We start from the raw sequence: 21,203 nt of genomic DNA on the forward strand, positions 1-21,203 counted from the left end.
GTGTGAATGACGTTCCAGCTACTCAGTGAGTCTTCCTGTTCTCTTTTGATGCATATTACTGTAGGTGCAAGACAGAGGTCCAGATCAGATCTCCCGCTCACCCATATGAGAATGGTGATTTTTTCCCCCTCCTGACAGCCATAAAAATCACACAGCTACCTGTTCCGGCAGTAAACAGGCTCCTATTTCAATCAGTTAGTTCTTGAAGCTTCAGCCCATTAGATGAATGGAGAACAGTGACATCAGTCACCTTACTGATGGACAAACCACTTCTTTTTCATCATACCCGTCAATCAAGTATGCTCTGCTTGTGAGTCTGCATGTTTTGCGCGTGCAGAGGTGGCAGACGGATGCCTTGTGGAGGTGTATGAAAACGTGCCGACGGGAAGACGTGAGGGATTTAAATGTTTTGAGACAAGATGTGGAGGCGGAGTGGTGTCTGGGTGGCGCATCCAGGAGACAATAGAGCGCCACGTTGGAGGGAAGAGGGGCCTGGTGCAGGGGGCAGGAGGTGGAGCCGTGGGTGTGATTGTCGTTAGTTCTCTGGCGTCTGCTGCTAATTGGCTTGACGAATGTTGTGTTATGGCAGCAAGCCAACGGCTGAAACCATAAACAGTGTTTGTGTGTGGCGCGCATGCACGTACATGCGTGCGTTCACATGTGTTTGGGGGAGCAATCATTTTCAAATGTCTGAAGGAGCAAAAGAGCCGTGACTGTGCTGCTACATCTGCTCCGCACAGGTAAATAGCCATCGTGATCATCTTCATCATCATTATATTCCCTCCCATTTTCCCCTCCCTCAAGATCATCACCGATTCATTCATTGTAATCTTCATTAACGCAATGTGATGTGGAAATGTCACCCTTGTCTTTGATACATTATTAACTGTGGCTGCACATGAATAGCAGGCTCATAGTCCAGCTCGGCACAGTGAGGCAGCACTTGAGAAAATCTTGTGAATGTTACACATACCAAGTCAAATGTTAAATCCATCCAGACTGACTCACACTGTGTTCATTTCAGCACTGAATTCACTTCCTGGCAAGGCTATGAAGGAGTGCTTCATGAGGAAGTGATATGCAACGCCGCCTTCACCATCTCCCTACACACACACACACACACACACAACTCCTTACACTTCCACCAAAAAACATAGTTTCACAACCTTGCCAGTGTGGCAGGTGTTGCGGCCCCTTTTCAGCCCCTTTCCTCTTCGACAATCCAAGCCCCTCCTCCACATGGCAAAAAATTTATCTCATCAACTACTAATCACAGCTATGCATTCTGGGACAGCTCTCCAGCAACAGAAGGGCCGGGTGAAAAACCAATTAGCTAAGCATTTTGGATCAAACACAGTTAGTTGCACAAACAAAAGACACTCAGCGTTTTACATATTCAAAGCACCCACACACACACACACACACACACACACACACACACACACTCCAACCTGACTGTGAAGGAAATTAATTTAGCTGTTGAAATAGAAGTGCAATCAAACATCACGGTTCCCTTCGATCTCCCCTACTAATAATGATAATAATAACTCCACAACAAATTCAAAAAGAGACAAGAGTGTTTGAAAGAGTTTGGGTGTATGTGAGAAAAAAAAAAAAGGAGAAGAAGAAGGATGGAGAGAGACTGAGAGAGCTGTTTCTCCTGGCTCGGCGATCCTTACCATCTGTGAGGGTTTGGAAGCACATCTTGCTGCTGTATTTGCCAAAGCCAGCCACAGTCCGCGCCCGCACCTGCACTACGTAGACGGTACCCGGCCTGAGGCCCTCCACGCGCGCAGTGTTAGTTTGGCTCCGCAGGATGGTGGAGTTAATCTCTGCGTGGTCCTGAAAAGAGCAACGGACACACGGAGCAGGTGAGAGATGACTTACTGAGAGGATGTCAGCAGGAAAGTGTTAAACCAGAGTTAAGACAATAGTGGTAAAAACAAGATCCGGCAGTAACAGGAGTTCAACAGACAAACAACAAACAAGCTTATAAAACATTGTATATTCAGGAAATAGTACATGCAATGTGGTCCAGTTGAAGGAAATTAGTTTAGCTTGTATATTTTCGTAGTTGTAAACCAGAGATAGTGGAAATATAGTGCACTTCTGATAAATCACACTGACAGAGGACAGATGAAAACAACAGATAGAGTGGATGCATAACAGACGGTACACAACACTTAGGGACAGGCAAACGTTTTTTACATTAGGTTGAAGATTCAGTCTATATCAAAGCTTCAGTCAATTCAGAATCTTAAATACAATTTTGTACACACACACACACACACACACACACACACACACACACACACACACACACACACACACACACACACACACACACACAGAAAGGACACATAAACAAGAGCACTGAATGCATAAACGCAAAACATCCACCATCCACTCAATAACACACATACACAATGTGGTAATTAAAGGCAATCATTTTTGCAAATTACAAACACCAGTAGCTACTTCTTAACAGTAATAGAATTACATTGCGTGTTTGTCTCTTCAGATGAGTTTGAACATTGCATCCACTTGTTTTGTTGTCTAAACTAGGTTGCTTTTTAAATATGACGCTAGGCCAAGCCCACCCATGGAAAGCACTTTACTTTTTCATTAAAGGGAATGCTATAAACATATCCTCTGTGTAATCACTGTTTGTTGGAGTTTTCTGTTGAAGTATTTGCCCTCTTTTTTCATGCACTGTTCTAACCAAAAACTTTCATTTTCACCCTTGTAGACGTGCATGTGTGTGCATGGGCGTACAATATGAATATATGCATTTGTTCATGCATATATTATGAAAATGTCTAGGTTGGACCACGGGACCTGCCCTCTGGATCTCCGAATCTCAGTCACTCTCCCTCCAGGCTCAGGAGAGTCAGTCAGGCAGTCTGCTGCAGCGTAGTTTGGGGCTTGCTGGAGGTATCTGCTATGAGGAATCAGTAATTACTTAGGCCTGTCACCTTCCCATAACCCAGAGTGAATATGACAGCCAGAAAATAAGACTACACTACACCCACCTACACTACACCCACTGCTGCAGGCTGCTGATAGCTAGATGCAGACATCCTATAGAGGGGGAGGTGGGGTGTGGTTGAAAGTGAAGGGGCCAAATTCCCTGTGTCAGTGAAACAGTGTAAATAAGGACTGTTTTTTCAAGCTTGGTAAACACACTATTGTCTAACACTGGACTACATTTTATAATACATGTATGAATAAAAAAATGTTGACAACAGTGCAGAGTGGAAAAAGTAGATAGGCAAAAAGGCAAGAAGGAAGCGAGGGGGGGAGGAGGAGGAGGAGGTTGGAAGATGATGGCAGGAAGCGATAAGAAACTCCAGGCAGAAGCAACCCACATCGAAATCATTATCCAATCTGATTGGTGTAATTGAATCATTCCGGTTGCTCCGTCATTGAGCAGATGAAGTAAACACAGCTATGAAATCTGCCCCCGCGTCCCTACACACACACATACACACACACACAAACTCGCACACACATAATGATGTGTGCAATCACATTAGCTCTTATTGGACACTCCGGGCTTGATGAAGACAAATGTTTGGGCTTGGGATGGGAGAGCATCGCACCGACAAGCTTTTATTCTATCTCTGAGAGGAAAGAGATGTTTATAAATGGAACACTGGATGTAACTGGTTTAGGGAGTTTAATCATTTCACAGCCTTTTTGTCCATTAGATCACACACTGTCATTTCTCCAATGTGCTGCTTACAAACACTCAAAAATCACAAAACCTTGTGTCAAAGCAGCAACTTGTGAATTTCAAAGGGCTGCAGAAGACATTCCCTCCCTGACCCCCCATCCCTGGGAGAGACTGGGGCCATAGTCACCTATTCATCTGGTGTAAGACATGCTTGAGTGCGCATGGACCACTTGGGGTCAGGATTTTCCTAGTCCTGCCATCAGTCACTCAGAATTTCTCAGGACCACGCCCCCATCTGTTTGAATGGAGGACAGGTGAGCAGACAGATGGCAAAATGCCAATGGGGGGAGAATCCCTTGAGGGAGCACCAGCTAGGAATGGCCCTTTCATGCTGCCACTCAAATGGGGATTATGTGACACACACACACACACACACACACACACACACACACACACACACACACACACACACACACACACATCTGCCACTTAAAAATGAGTTGGCATTTGGCACTCCAGCAGGTTAGGGGATAGCCAATAAAAGGCCATGCCAGGAGGGACTTCCAGCCACGAGAGGTCCTCTCCTGCTGCCAGTCAAATGGGGATTAGGAGGACCACACCCTAACTTGCTAAATAAAGACAAAGTTGCAGGTGGGAAGGCAGATGGCAGAGCAGCCAATCAAAAGCTTTGCCAGGGGTGACAGACAGGAAGCACTGCAGGGAATTTACTCTCTGCAATAGTCAGTAAAAAACACTGAAACAAACTTAGCTTGGACGGTCATCTTAATTAGTACCGTTTATTACCCTCAGTCTCCAGATGCTTTGAATTCTCTGAGTGATGGTGAAGCACACACATCATTTACATTTACTACAGTAGGGAGTTATAATAAATCATTCTGCTCCCTTCTGTGAAAAAAAGACGTGCTTGCTATGTGTAATAACCTACTGTACCCCACCCACCTGGCTACTTGGCCTTGGGACCACACTGGTCTTATTTTGATATATTTAATTTGACCTCATTTTAGAGGATCGGCTACAGTTAACAGATTTACAACATTAGCTCTGGATGGACCTATTATAATCACACTGCTGCATAGCTGAAGGTCAAATACTTGGATTATTTTTAATTTCTCTCTTTTTTAAAACTTGTTAAAACTTTCAATTTGTTTTTCCTAATTGCCAATTTCCTATCAATTGCCATTACACTGCCAGAGGACTGTAGAGAGAGATCTATTTGAATTTCCTCTCTCTGCCACTTTTCCCCTTATTTCCTCTGGTTTTTTGGGTGAGTTTTTTAGTCAAAACCCATTACTGTTGTTGGCCTGTAAAGGCCACCGAGACATTATATGTGATATTGGACTATAAAAATAAACTTGACTTAACTTGACTTGACTTGACTTGACATGTGTGTGTGAGTGTGTGCACCTATGTTTGTGTGTCTGTGTTTTTCAAAAACTGCCAAGTACCCAAAATGGACAGCATGGCCACCTGGCACAAAGACAGACATGATGGGATACCATGTGTCCTCTTCACAGGCTCACACACTTGCATGCATGCAAATAACGGACACACAAAGGGAAAGGGGGGAGGTGTGTATGAGGGAGAACAGTCTAATATTATATTTGTAAAGTGGAAATGAAAAAAAGAAATCTCTCCCATTAATACTACTGATTAAAATGTATCGCCTGAGGTAAAAAAAAAAAAAAAAGAAAATGGAGAGAAACAATGTAAATCTCAGAGACTAGATGGGTTTTATTTCCAAATGCAAATGATTACCATAACCTAATTAATTCTAATCTAATGGTAAAGAAAATGGTAATTATTTTGTATGGAAATACAATGGTGATAAAATCTAATATTAAACACCATTAAAGCCTCTTAAGCGTTTTGGGAAATAACAGGAAATAAGATTGAGACAAATTAAATCACCTCACAGATACAAAAACACAATGATCTCCCTCTCATTGAGATTCTGCAAAGCTACATGCTAAACAATTGAAAGTGCGGTGCACTAAAAGAGGGGTAAGAGGAGGCAAAAAATTTGAAGGGAAATTTATTTGCTTCAGCTCTTTTGGTTTGTTTTTCTTATTCTTTGCTGCAATCTCCTTTTGAGATGACTCTTTGTACTCATTCCATTCACCTGGAGACTGATGAGGAGGACTGAGAGAGCAGGGCGGGAGACAAACAAAGAGAGAGAGAGAGAAGAAGAGAGTCTGAAGGAAGAAATGTGAATACCCTTGCTAGGGGACTGGGGGAGCGCTGCACAAGTCCCGCTTTTCACAGGTTCCATTAAAAATCATTAAAAGTCTGTACAACATCTGTGTGTGTCAACAGAAGTGTTGTGGTCGACTCTGAAAGCTGGCAGCGAGAGAAGAAAAGAATAATAAATACTTTCTCCTGGCTTCTCTTCTGAGGAATTGCTAATTGCATGTAAATAAAAGGGTGATTTCAGAGTGCCAAAAATGCAGATGGTGCTATGGTCAGTGCGCTACAGATTCTGGTGACATGCTGTAAAGTTGAATTTCTGCGGCATAACAGTACTGCTGTCATCTAGAACTGAACCTGAACTGCTGCTGACACCTCCACACAAACACTGCCAGAAGCTCTCTCTCTTTCTCTCCGTCTCTCTCTCTCTCACACACACACACATATAGACACACATGCACACACACTCTCTCGCTCTCTGACACCAACACACACAGAGCCATCAGTAACCAGAGCCAGTGGCTGCTCTGCCCCAGCCTTAATGGAGGGCCTGACCTCCGCTATGCTGAGTTATTTCCACCCTCCCCAAATTTTCAGGCAACCAGAGGAAAAATGGTATCAGAAAAATGGAGAGAACAGGAGCATGGCATCCTACTTTTTCCTCTGAAAACCTTTAACTCATTCCATCATGCTTCCCAATTTACAGGGTCCTGGGATCACTTATTTTATAATCAGAAGGTGGGTTGAAGAGGGGTGAGAGGCTTGTAGCAGCACTCATCTCAGCCTGTAGGGTGAAATTGTCAAAGTTTCTTTTAGGGACATTTATCTCTGAAGCCTAAACTATAACTGTTGATATAAGATTGGGATTTTATTACTTCTGACAATATCACACAACAACATTACAGCAAGCGCTGTGGATATTAAACAAACATATATTTACAATTATGTTGATACAGAGTTTACTGGGACAATGGTTTAAAATATAGAGTAACCAATGTCTTGTATTCAAAGAGCAAAATGAGAGTTGTAACTTCATTAAAATGAAGTTTTATTACCTTACAGATCTCTTGTAAAGCATTGTTGCACTGATTCATGGATCTTTGGTTCAGTTATGACCTTTTGTACTAACAGAATTGGTCCACAGCCTTGTTATTAAGTGACTCACTTTGGAGACCATCATCTAATGTCACTCTGCCCTATCTCCCTATTTCATTCAGTTCCTACTGTCAGCTGGCCAATAAAGGCAATCATACTGGAAAACAATTTCAACATCTCTATAAAAAAATGTGAGCCTGCCCTGTCTCTGGGAATTACATTTGTGGCCAAAACTATAGCATCATTACAAGGCATGTGGAAAGAAAAGCAGATCTTCCTTCCTTTGTATGATTACCCTGAGGTATTATTCAACACAAAGTGTGACAATGCCACACTGCTGGAGAAGTTGCCATTGTAAATGGGTATATGAGGCTTCCTGCGAGATGGAGTGTACAGAGAGACAGCTCTCTGCTGTGCTAAGAACTAGCTGGCTGTGCCAGGCACGCTGAGACAATCAACTCCAGAACCATAACAGTGTGACTACGCTCAGATTAATGCAAGCATCAGTGAGATGCATATAAAAGACGGTGAGTAGAGCAGGGACATTTTTATACAAAAAGGCAGTTTTTTTATTACTGTATTATCCATAGCACTGTGTAAGGCTGGAAGTATGCACGGGCCTGTGTGACAGACATGGTGAGTCATCCCCCATAATTGCCTTTTATGATTAAAATGCCACATCATCACTTCATGCTTGAGGTGGAACCTCCAGATTTTCTGGACCTCTCAGGTATTCAGGGAATCAATGAGGAGCGGGGCAGAGCTGACCTGGATGTGTGCAGTTCAATTCCCTGCTTCTCCATATGCAACAAGGAGACTAACATGCATGCAAGTAACCTGAGCTGAAGTGTGTGACACAGAAAATTTATGTGCATAATACATTTTAAGGTATAGAGATTACACACATCCTTTGTTCTTTTCTTATTTTGCCAACGTCGTGAACCATTTTCCTCATTTCAAGACAGTGACAAAAACGTCTTTGGTGACACTTGGGAGAACAGCAGCTGGCTGAAGGAAAAGTCTGCTTAGAGCCCATAAAGAGCCTTGTCAGGTCCAAAATAAAGTGTGAAAAGAGGACCACCAATGTGGAAATCTCATCTCCACAGCGCAGTGTGCCACAAAGCAATCACTCTGACTCACCTTCTGTGTCTTACTCACACTCACACGGTGGTACATTTCCAGATAGACAGTAACGCATACAGGGGGAATATGAAGGTACACCAAGACAGAGGTAGGTAGGGTAGAGTGTAACCTCTCTGTCACCTGAATCATCCCAGTGCAATTAGCAATCTTGTCCTCGTTAATTCATTAATTTGTGATTACGCTGTGCTCATCTATTTGTGTGAGGACACGCTACATAAACATCAATAGGATTAGGTTTCATTGATATTCATGAGCTAATGGGAGGCTGTATAAGTGTTATTTACACGACACTAAGCTGTCTGGCAGATAAGGTTTCTCAGGGCCATGGCAATCGGATTCAATTTCATGACCTGTGCAATGCCAGAGGGAAAAACAGCGAGCAATGCTGCTATTATTGGATAACTGAGTTTCCAACTGCAAACATCATTTAAAAACATGATTGTTGTCCTCTCTGATAGAGAATGCTAAATATGACAGCCTCTATTCTTAGGTGGGGTTGTGAATATTGATCCGGGAACCTTAGCCGAAATGAGTTTGGGTGAAATAAATAACTCAACAGAAAAAGAAAAAACATTTATAAAGTTCTATTGATTTGTATCTTTTATCTGGAAAGCCTAACATGGGTGAAGGTGCACCAGGCCTCTGCAAAAGTCTTAGCTTAAGATGACAAAGACCAAGGGGGGAAAAAATGTGCATGACCAACCTTGCTGTACCTATCGATCACTTTAGGAGGACAAACAAGGGCCCAAACAAAAAGCTGGAGCCTCCGATCTCTCGGTATCATTATGTCCCAGGCCTTGGGAAAAGGCCTACAGGTCAATACTGGAGCAGCATAGGCACTTTGGGGTAGGGTTGGGGACTTAATAAAGCAGACATATTGTGTGTGAGCAGACGGGTCGATGTGACTCCCCCCCCAGACGCAATGCATTTTCACAGCGGGACAGGTTGCTGCACTGTGCAGAGTGGGCCTGGAGCAGAGGTCAACCTATTCACTTCATCAGCAGCGGAAACCAAAGAACAGTGGGAGAGATGGAGTGACCACAGTGAAAGAACACATTATCAGCCCAGGGGACTCTGTTCACAAATATTTGGGACAGCTTACGTTTTTTGTTGGCTTTAAATGCAGCTGACCATGCTCGTGCACACTTTGAAGACCATGTGCGATTGCAGATGGATCTTCATGTGAAAATTCTAACACACACACACTTAACTTACCTTCTCATAGTATCTCAGCTCGTAGTCCAGAATGATGCCGTTGGGCTGTTCTGGTTGTGGCCATGACAGTGTGAAGCTATTCATGGTTGAGCTGATCTGGTGCATGATGGGAACGATGGAGGGAGCTGCAGGGCACAGAGAGAGAGAGAGAGAGAGAGAGAAACAAAAAAAAATCAGTGCATTTCCAGAATAACTGATGATGATTGCTCATGTGTCTCACCAACAGCTTTTTGCAGGTTGTGAGTGGGTGTTTTTTTTTGCTGCCAGGGAATAAAACACCGCAGTCATCCGGAGATATTATAACAGGTATGTGGATCCTCTTTGCTAATACTGACGACACAGCACAGTGAGCAGAAGCCACTGTCCAGCAGGCACCAAGCCATTAGCTAGCTTGGACTAGATGTGCAGTGCAGCTTGCCAGTCATTAAATTTCAACCAGCCATCACAATTGTTAACTTTAGATTCAAAAGTGACTAAAGTACAAGTTGTGCTGTAGAAGTATTGAGTTTTCATTTTGGATTGAAAATATGTAGGTCAAGCCATCTATGAAGAAACTACCTCTAATTACTACAGTTACAGCTTTTTATAGTTTTTGCATTATCCACACATAAAATTGTATACATTTTTAATAACTAAAACATATTTGCAATACATTTCATCCCATTTAAATCATGCATTGTACAACCTGCTGTTTTAGATTTCCAGACTGCAGTCATCAGCATTTTACACACAATCTAAGTTTAAACAGAGCTACTGCCTTTCTCATCAGTATCCAGGTAGCCAGCTGAGTCGAGGCTGATTAGAGTCACGGTCAACCATATTCTGGCACCGCAGGACCAAATCTGAGTCAGCTTTGGCCAAAATATGGCTGCCAGATTTAACTAAGATTTGAGGGTGTGGACTTGGGCTGAGTATCAGCTGCAGTTAGCAGGCCTACCTTTGCGCCAGAATCGCCAGTCGCCACGAGTCTGGCATGAGTCCGGCAACCGGTCGTGTTGGATTTAGTCTAGTGTTGGGCTTTGTAATCTTGGCTACAGGAAGAATATGGAAGCACTAAGTGTGGCATCCAAGGGCTGCATTGTATCCAGTAGTTAACACAGTTCCAAAGCTTTTTGAATAGTTTTTTTTACCCCTTTTTTTTTTAAGATTGCCCATTCACACGATGTCTACATCAATTCTCTGCAGCAAAATATGCTGGGAAAAAAATGTTATGGTTTCTTTCCTTAAATATGCAACAAAGCTCTACATATGGAGATTAGGAAAGAACGCAGGAAAGTAAACAGGTTACTTGTTATTTGATTGCAATTTTAACCTATTTTGAGCAATCAGACCTAATATTAGATAATATTAGTCAATAACACCATGATTGTGCCCATGTAAATGCAGCAAAGTATATCCATAAACAATATAATGCATAAGATTGGGAATAGATACTAAAATGAACTGAGCAAGTACAACATGAACAGAAAAGGTAAATCTGATTTACTCATCTATAAGTGACTTGATAAAAAGATATTCAAAAATGCAGTCTTACAGTAGGCAGGATGAAAATTTATTTCACTTGATTTATTGTGACACTCCACTCGGTGTGCTCCGCTGCTGATTTCAGTGTCAATGATGTCATGGTGAGCCACAGAATTACTGAACAGTGCCGTCAGGAAAAAAATAAAAAATGCTTGCAAACAATGGAACTGCCACTTTCCAGGCACAAGCAGACTGTAATCATGGATCTCCAGCAAAACAAGCAGCCTTTGTTTCTCTTACTAGTTACTCTAAGTAGAATTGAAACCCTGTACATGTACTGTAAACATGCACCTGTATACCACCTGTATACGAACTATCATAATTGTTTTATCATGATTGTTTTGGCTCATCTGCACAGTTCATTACATCCTTCAACACCAGTCCACCTGAATGCACATACTCAGGCTGTCAATTAACCCAGACACTGTAATTTCCTGCTCATTTTATCATTTTTTGTCCTCTGCACCGTTATCCCTCCATCATTTCTGCTCCTCGTCACTCTTCACATGCCACTAAGGGGCTGTTATTGGACAGAAGGAAGACATCAACGGTAGGCCTAATAAAACTCTGTATGCATACAGTATGTGTGCAGGTGTGTATGTTTGCACCACGTGCATACAGTTATCACCACATCCCATTGAGACACTGTATGTTTTGACTACAGAAGTCTGTTTTCCTAAAATGGGCTAAAGCTTTGACGTACAGTAAATTGAACCAGAATCCATTGTTGTTGTTTTTCTTACCAAGATAGAACAGCTACTACAGTGTCCATTCACCTCTTTCCTTTTTTTTTTTTTTTTGCTATCATACCGCAGCAAATTTTTCTCACTGTTAACATCCAACAAGGAATCCACAGCTATCTTGCCATTGCTGACTGTAGTGGTGAAATATATCAACAGCCCCAGACTTGGTCCTCTGGCGCTGATATTCACTTTTCTATCCCTATTTGTTGTGTTAATACACGTAATCTACGGAACGCTGACAAGTTCCTAAATGTCAGAGTCAGTGCCAGCTCGCCCAGCGATGACTCGGGAGCTCAGACCTTGCCTGAACCTGTCAGCTCAGACACAACAGCAGAAAATCCCCACAGTCCAAATTATCACTCGCTGGATCACTTGGATTCCTGCTAATCAAGGCTCTGGAGCTATTTCACTTGTGGAAGTTCATTGACTTTAACTAGTGATGCTAATCTAATCAGTTTCTCAGTCTGAATGGTGGGGATTTCTGCCCGAGTTAGAGCAGTTTTGGTTCTTACACTTGAGAGGTTTTTGTTTATGTTTTTATCTTTACTCCTGACAACCAGTTTGAAATGCACGAAGCTCGGTCTCATATTTCCGTATGAGATTTAGCAGTGCTTGAATCAGTATCTGATTTCCTCATATTGCCAGCAGTTTTTGATTCATGAACTGCTCATAAATAATACCTGAGAATGATTTTTATATATTAAATAAGCTTATTTAGACAAGACTCTTTAATAATACAGAAAACTTGAGATCTAAGTAGAGACTTTGAATGAATGCATCAATCTAACATAAATCTGTTTATCAAAATGTCTCAATATACTAAATACAAATGCAAATTGCTTGGCTTCTAAGTACAAATTGCTTTAATGGGATATGTGAATATGCCCAAAATCTAATGTATAATCACAAACTCTTCCTCTGTAATGTCTTAAGTTAAAATACGACACCAAACAAAATTTACTCATCAAACCAATTTGTAAACACACAAGTAAGTTTGATTAAAAACTGATTCCATGGCTACTCATTTAAAGTTCAAAGCCATGGTGTTTGTATACAGTGCTGGAAAGGAACCTCCACCCTCATGTTTGCAGGCATAAATACAGCCACACACAAGCCCGTGCTCTACATTTTGTGCCTAATAGCCTCCTGGCTCTCGGCCTGCTCACTGCTGAGGCCTAGTCATCGCTCCACCTGGTCTCCACTCACCATCTTTCTGAATAACTCCTCCATTCAAAAGGCAGCAAATGGCACCCTCTCTCAACAAAATGATGCTGTTTTTAAACCAGACTCCTTAGTGGTTACTTTATTTCTTTTCTTGCTCTCCATACTTCACCTTTGCAGGAGCACTGCATAGTCACAGGAAGAGTGTAAGGAGAGAAACGGCTGACCTTTTCATTTTCATTACTTGTGATTTCACTTTTTTGTTTTGTTTGTTTGTTTTGTTAAGAAGATGAATTATTTTACAGTTTTTAATGATGATATTTTGTGATGTGAGTGTCAGATAACTTACTAAAATTACAATTTTAACAAATGAATGGGCTCTGTTTATCCTGTCAGTGTGAATGGATTCTCTTCCATCTGCCTTCCCTTGGCTCTCACCTCCTGCCCTCCCTTTCTCTTCCCTCTCTCTCTCTTTCTGTCTTCCTTTCTCTCGCTCTCTCTCTCTCATACCCTCGACAGAGAGTGTGAGGGCTAAGCTTCACCTTGTTGCACTTCAGCCTTTCTGCCTCTCAGGCTGGTTCACGCTCCACTGACCAGGGCTAGGGCTGCCTGGGCTGCATTATCAATTACCGGCCACAGGCACACACTGTTCCTGACAGACCCAAGGGAAAGGCACTCCACACAGAAATTACTGCAGTGGAAAAGGGGGCTGAGGAGGAAAGGTATTTCCACAGCCCCTGCAACCAAGCCCTGGTCCCGATTCAGTTCTTTTTACCATGGAGAGTTTTTATACGCGTGTTTTCATGTGTTAAATGTCCAATGGCTAAATGTGTGCAAGTGTGTACCCTGAGTTGAGACCTCTGAATCATCAGCCACATCTCTGAGATATTTTTAGATTTTAAATGGGTCTGGAGTAGCGTCCACTTTTGGCTCTTAACCCAAGAAACAACAAGGCCACCCAAACTTCGTTGGTGGAATTAAGGATTGAGACTTTATCTTCACATCACACAGCAACTCCGACATCTGTGAGCAACTTATGCAACATTGTTCTTTTTTTTCACTCCTTTAAACATCATTTTTTTATGATCATTACAGTCACTCCATGTGAAAAATAAAATAACCCTAGCATGAGCACACTTTCTGACCGCGAATTTGGCATGATGATCACAGTGTCGGCTTTGACTTCTAAACTTCTACCTACCCTTTATTTTGAACCAGCTACCCATACAATACAATTTCTCACCCCCTGTTAAAAAATATGTTTTCTCCCCGGCTCTCCCACTGGACAGACACTGACCATGTTTTTGAGAGGAAAAGCAGGAGAAAAAGAGATAAAGAGCATGTGCAAATGTATGTGTGTCTACGTCCTAGTAGCCTATGTGTGAAGAGCCTGTCAGAGACAATGTGTCGAGCCTGTATGAGGGTGAGGTTCAGCCCAATGAAGCACCGCTGTCCCCTCCAACTGCGTCCCCCCACTGTCACCCTGGGACGATGATGCTGACAGTGATTGGTGACTGTGTCCTGCACTCCTCTCTCCTCCCTCCATCCCTCCCATCCCTTGCTCCTGTGCTCCACTTTTATCTGGCCCCACTTGCTGCCCCTGGCTTTTAATGCAGAGCTTGGCTCACCATTAATCAAAGTCAAAGCCTCCCAGTGTCTGGCTGAGACAGAGAGAGGGAGAGGGAGAGAGAGAGAGAGAGAGAGAGAGAGAGAGAGAGAGGGGAAAAGGAGGGAGTGCAAAAGAGAGAAGAACGTGATGAAAGAATGAAAAGCTTCTTTACCTTAGTATGATTAATCTACTGTGGAATACAGATGAGTTGGAGCATCATTTTACATGTCTGGCACAAACCCAAGCTGCTGTTTTCATCACTGTACCTCCAGTGTACAGTGATCATCATTCATATGGTGTGGTGAGGGGCCGGTGCATCAGATGTGCTGTTCCATATATATCGAGAGACTACTCAAGTTATTTAGAATTGCACTTCCATAAAACTAGAGCTGAGATATCCTGACTTTGAATCGCTGGATCCTACATTTCCCACAATGCAACTCAAATGTCTTCCTCAAACACTGCTGAACTCGGAAATATTCATGTTTCGTTTCAACATACGAGTCCATATACCCCGATCTGTAATACTAGCGTCTAGTCGAGCTAGAACAAACCTGTTGACAAAGCTTCCTCCAGAGCCACGGAGGACATTTGTACACTGTTTTCACAGGCTGGGATGTAGCCCCATGATAATTACCAAACTCGTCATCTGTTAGTTACTGTATATACCAGTGTAAAGCGTCCAGTTCTCCCCTTCTCCTGTCAATGTGGCCTCTTCCTCATTGTGAAGCTCCTGGGCTAGACTTGAGTGCAGACTGCTGGTCTATTCAGCATGTGAGTACTGTGCAGTTTTCACATCTGAATTCCCAGTTGCAAGTCCCTGTTCTTACTGTCAATGAAATGATTGGACATAAAGTTGAACTATGATTGGTTAGTTGATTTTACCCCAAACCCATTCAACTCAAAAAACCACATTAGTGCTGTTTGCTATATTGTTCAAATTAATGTTTCACCTCAAAAGTCTTCACTCAGTTCTATATAGTAACAAAGCATACATATTTTTTTGTAGCAAATGTATTAAATATGAAAAATTGAAATATGGCACTGACATACGCATTCAGAGCCCTTACTCAGTGCTACTTGCAGCACCTTTAGTCTTCTTGGGTATGACCCCACGAGCTTTGCACAACTGGTTTTGGGGATTTACTGCCATTCTTCACTGCAGATCCTTTCAATCTCTGTCAGATTGGATGGGGACCATTTTCAGGTCGCTCCAGAGTTGTTTGATTGGGTTCAAGTCAGGGCTCCAGCTGGGCCACTCGAGGACATTGCAGAGTTGTTTCTGCAACATTTCTGCTTGGCGGTGTTCCTCAGGTCAGTGTCCTGTGTTAGCAAAGTGAAACTTCTGGGGTCCTGACTCCCCTGGACAGAGTTGTCATAAAGATGTATCTGTCTTTGCTCCGTCCAGTCTCTTCCTGTCCCACCTGCTGAGAAACACCCCCCAAGCCTGATGCTGCCTTCACCATGTTTCACTGGTGGGTACTGGTCAGGTGATGAGCAGTGCCTAGTTTTACGCCAGACATCTAAGAAGAGAGTCCAAACAAATCCTGGTTTCAAAGGATCAAAGAATCTTGTTTCTCATACTCTACAAGTCCTTCAGGTGCTTTTATTTTTTTGCAAACTTTCACTGAGGAGAGGCCTCTGTCTGGAGTCCTGGCTGTTCCAAACTTCTTCCATTTCCAAATTAAAGAGGCCACTGTGCTCTTGGGAACTGTCATTGCAGCTGAAAGTTTTTTGTAGCCTTCTCCAAATCATTTCTTCAACAAAATCCTGTCTCTGAACCCTGTGGGCAGTTTTTATCTCCTTGTGGCTGATTTTTAGTCCGATATTCTGTCAGCTGTGAGACATTATATATAGCCTTTCCAAATAAGGTCAAATCAATGGAATTAGCATAGATGGACTCCGATCAGCCAATCGAAGATAATCAAAAGACATGAGAGACACTTACATTTCAAAGGATCTTAATACTAAAAGATATTTCAGTTTTTCCTTTTTAAAACAATTTGATAACATTTGACAAAAAAAAGAGATAAAAGAAATATGGCTGCAACATAAATACATTTATGTATTTAATATTTACATTTAATTGTGAATGGACAGTATAGAAATTATTCATTCAATTATTCTTCACCGGACTTTCTCCCACTCACTGCATGAGCATACTTTGACACTGAGAAACTCTCACTTGCCTCTACTGTCACTTAAAACACTATATGAAGACATCATAATTGACGAAGGGGCTCAGTAGCATTCAAACCCACACATTTATTTTTGCCTGCAGCTAATACCTCACTCTCTGGGTCCAGGGACAGGATCCAACATTTATGAGTACAGGCATCAAATGAAATAAAAATGGCACTCAGAGAGAGCCCGAAGAACCGTTTCAGATGATGAAACTCTCGGACACCCCAGCTCTGATACACAGCGGCAGGAGTGAGAAGGCAACAAGGAAAAAGGCAGACCCCCAGAAAACTAAATGGGAAGACTCTGTGGGCTGTAAACCGAAAAGACATAATGAGTAGTGTCTTGAATACCCTCCACAGACATGTTTCCCTAACATCTCGTCTGATTTTAGAGCCCCACAGAGCGTAGATCTCTTTAATTCATCTGGTTGTTTGGATTTCAGTCCAGTGCATTGCATCTTGGTATCTTGAATGAAACCCACTCGGTCGGACTTACCCATAGAAGGCCAAGGATAGTGATGTTTGCATTTCTGTGGGAATAGCGTTCTAAACAGAGCAGCTAAGTGGAGGAGGATTGTTTGTAGATATACTTGGCATTCTGTGGTCTGAGGGATTGTTGGCACATAATCTAGGTCAAGTAGGCTGTGCCAGTAAGATCATAGAACCGTTGAGCATCAGGCATTAGTTGAAAAAGATAGCACCAGTCGTAAGATTTATGGACTTTTTTCCACTCATGAATTGTTCACCAAACCACCCCCGCATAACCACTCAGAGTAGAAAGGAGTTGTAAAATGTGTAAAGGATGAAAAACACCCTCTTCATCTGAGGCACCGGTGGATGTGGGTTAAATGTCCAGGATGGATGACATAAGGAAACATGGCTGCCATGTCTGTAGTTTTCCGCAAGTACTTTCATTGCCCGTGTGACAACCATGCATATTCATCTTTGTGGTCATTTAGCATTTTAATAAATTCACTAGCAGCAGAGTGTCTCTTTCCCCTTAAATTAAACCATCCTATTTCACAAAGAGACATAAAATGGCTATTTTTCAATAGCTAACAGATAAATATGACTAAATTCAGGTCAGGTGTGAATGATGGCCTGCATGGGGCATTATATAACCTTTGTGTGTCTATATTTATATGTGCACGCGTGTGTGTGTATCTCCTGGAGAGCACAGGCTGTGAATGAACTCCTAAATCACACTATTGATCAGTCCCTCCTCCCAGACACACACACACACACACACACACACACACACACACACACACACACACACACACACACACACACACACACACACACACACACACACACACACACACACACACACACACACACACTAGATTTGAGGGCAGTTAAACTGCCTCCTCGGTGATACACACTAAATCCCTTCAACTCCCCCCTCACCTCCATTATTTCCACCTCTCCTTCTCTTCATCCACACTGCCTTTCCTCCTCTCATCTTTGTCTCCTCACTGCCAATTTACACCATAACTTGTCTAACTACTGCTGCCTTTCCGTTTTATAGGTGGTCTCTTGGCTTTCCTTAATCTCCCAACAGTCCACACTAAAGCTGTGCCAAGCTAAAAAGGAAAGAGTCCATTGAAACAGGTACAAACTTTTTCCTCTAATCCGATTTAAAGGACCACTTCACTGCTCTGTTTTTTCACATGCTGAAATTCTTACAACACTATGAAGGGATTAATATACCATTTACCTTTTCCATTTCAAGAAGAGCTGCATTTATTTCTGTAAATTCCATACCTGATTATGTTTTGTTATTTTGTGAATACTGACACCGGCGTATGTCTTAATTCATTCTTTTAACCAGACAGAACAGTGAGACTTTAAAACCAAGTACGGACAAGGTTACAAATTGGTAAAATGGCGAGATGTACTGCATGTGACTGATATTATAGCCCCTCATTTTCATTACTTGATCGCACAGTGACATCTGCCATTTTGTGCATGTGATGAATGCATATACAAATGCAACTCATTTATCAATGTTGAGAGAATAGAAAATAAGTAGAACTGAAGTATGTGGATTTATTATCATCTGCTATGCAGTCACATGACTCATTTCAAGCAAAAATGACTCACCTTGTGTAGAGGGGATTTAAAGGAGAATGTGAAAAGTGCAACCTTTATCTTCAACTGTACCACATTATCTCAGCTACATGTACTGCACATTAAAAACCAAGAAAAAACAAAATAAGAATGGTGAAAGATGGACTAACATATACATAAAGGAAGAATGGAACATTTTGTATCTATTGTATGCAGTTATACGTTTGTTGTTGTATGCACAGTTACACTGAATTGTGTTTGATACACTAGTTTCAAAATTTGTAGCTTTCCAGAGTCATGCTTTATGAATAACAAATTCTAATCCTTGTGCATTGCCTTGATGAACCAAAAGTCACTGTAATGTACCAGTCATTTTGCTACTTTAAAAGTGACATACTGTTATATCATTAATAACATTAGAAAAAACATGCACACCTCCCCATTCATATAATCAGCCAATCATGCAGTGAACATGTGCAATGTCAGTGACTGTGGTGTGGCTGTTGGTACCTACCCAGGTATTAGTATGGTGTTCCAAATAAAGTGCTCACTGAGCGGATGTTAGTACGTATATTGGCTTGATGATCCCATTTCATGGTGTTGCATTGGGATTCTACCCCAGGGCTCCATTTTGACAAAATACTTATATTATATTTCCCTGTTGCTATACTTCATTTACATGGATCTTGCATTCTGTTACACCACCTCTCTCAACCTCCAATAATACGAGGGCGTAGGGCAAGAACGCACCAAAGAATGGACAGGTTTTCAGGGTTCTTGAAAAAGGCAACGGGTTGTATTTATTAGTTCAGCAGTCTCGGTGAAGTGAACCAACAAAATACATCTTAAACAGAGCCTCTATGTTTAGATTTTGAAGTGCATTATTAACAATAATCCCCTCTGGATACTTCTGCCTCCTCAGTGGCCTGCCAACGAAACCCCCCCGTTGAAGCTAGGAACAGTGCAATTATCTGGCTACAAAGGGCCACATAAGGCTGGACATAGGCCTGGCAGATTACTGGCAGACACCTCATTACTGAAGCAGACTTCAACAATAGGCCTGGGTATTGCTTCTTCTACATCTATCTGTCAAGTGTGCTATTAGCCTGTCAAATGGGGACAGTCAGCACCATTAGGCCACCCTGATAATCAGACCTATTTACTCCCTCATTTTCCTCTCCTTCACTGTCACAGTCTCACAGTCTGGTCAAAAAAAAGAGAAGAAAAAAGAAAATGAAAAAAAGGCACATACTTTCTCCTCCCTGCCCTTCTTCCCTCCCACTCCTTCCCTGACTCATTGTCAGACAAAGACTAGTTCAGTTCAGTTGGTCATTACATTCTTTGCCGTAATCAAACATGGTATGCCCTCCACCAAATAGGACAAATTTAATTTCAAAACGTACTCTTATACAAAAGAGATCTGGAAGAAGCAATTTCTACTTCAGCAGTCTTTGAGATAAATGTGAGGTTAAGTTCAATCTGCAAAGCAGAAACGTAAAATCAGTCATTCACATTAGATGTTTCATCATTGGATCAGAATGTATTTGCTGACACCAATGCCCACTGTATGTGACAGAAAACTGTGACACAATCACAGTGCACGGTGCAAAAGTTCGAGGTGCCCAAGCTGACAAACTTGTAACTCTTTCTTTGTGGGATCCTCGCTAGCATCAACTCAACCAAAAATCGCTTGTCTTTCCCCACACTGCAACTCCACTTCATGTCTGTTATTAGGTCCCACAAGCTCACGCTGCAATTTTCATGGTCCGCTTCATCCACAGAAACACAGAAAAAAGAAGAGAGCCTCATTTAAATTTTTCACTTGGTCAATATTTGTCCCTTGATAGGTGCTTCTGTGTACAAGTCAAAGACCTACAAGAGCATGAAAAATGCTGTAGCAAGAAAGGATCAGCCAAAGACAATATCCTCCACCTGTCATTTCCATTGGCTGGGCTCAGATCCCATCACAGGCTCAGTTAGAGGATGAGCTCACATGTATACGCACAAACATGCAGAGAAAGAGACAGGGAGGAAGAGAGAGAGGAGAGAGAGGGAGAAAGTGTGAGAGTGAGAGAGAGAGAGAGAGAGAGAGAGAGAGAGTGAGTGAGAGAGAGAGAGAGAGAGAGAGACAGGATGAAGGTCATTTTCATTGGCTGGGCTCAGATTCATCACAGGCAAAGGCAGAGAATGCACACACAAACATACAGAGAGACAGACAAGGAGATAGAGGACACACATACACACGAGAGAGGGAGAGAGAGAGTAGGAGTGAAGAATATTTCAACTTGGCCTGAAAACAGCAGCTGTCCATGTATCTATCTTGGGTGCGGTCCAGTCTGACATTAAAGTATTGAACAGTGAACTGAGTTGAGCGTGGACAGCTGTTATACAACACTAAAGGTGAAAACCTGCAGTTCAACATGTCAGTGTCTGCTGTCAGCAAAGCTTAGGTCGATGCAACACAGAAACTAAGACTTGGCAGGTCACACCTAATAGCAAAATGCTCAATGTAACTCGCAGATGTGAAAGGGACAAAAAGACTTAAGATTAAATCTTTTGTTGTTTTTGTTAATCGA

At 42.2% G+C, this 21,203-nt stretch overlaps 1 protein-coding gene across 3 annotated transcripts in view; it reads right to left on the reverse strand.

Annotated features, from left to right (window-relative positions):
- The window catches only part of ephb1 (EPH receptor B1), a 164,256-nt gene that overhangs the window by 29,984 nt on the left and 113,069 nt on the right, over nt 1-21,203 (reverse strand). For all 3 annotated transcript variants that reach the window (XM_085805599.1, XM_085805597.1, XM_085805596.1), the window contains 2 exons: nt 9,335-9,459; nt 1,680-1,842 (listed from right to left, as the gene is read on the reverse strand). In XM_085805599.1, the coding sequence (XP_085661725.1) occupies nt 1,680-1,842; nt 9,335-9,459 (288 nt within the window). The remainder of the gene's footprint in view (nt 1-1,679; nt 1,843-9,334; nt 9,460-21,203) is intronic.

Source organism: Trachurus japonicus, chromosome 17, assembly GCF_045865225.1.
Source record: "Trachurus japonicus isolate A0001 chromosome 17, Traja_1.0".
In the NCBI taxonomy this organism is placed as follows: Eukaryota; Metazoa; Chordata; class Actinopteri; order Carangiformes; family Carangidae; genus Trachurus; species Trachurus japonicus.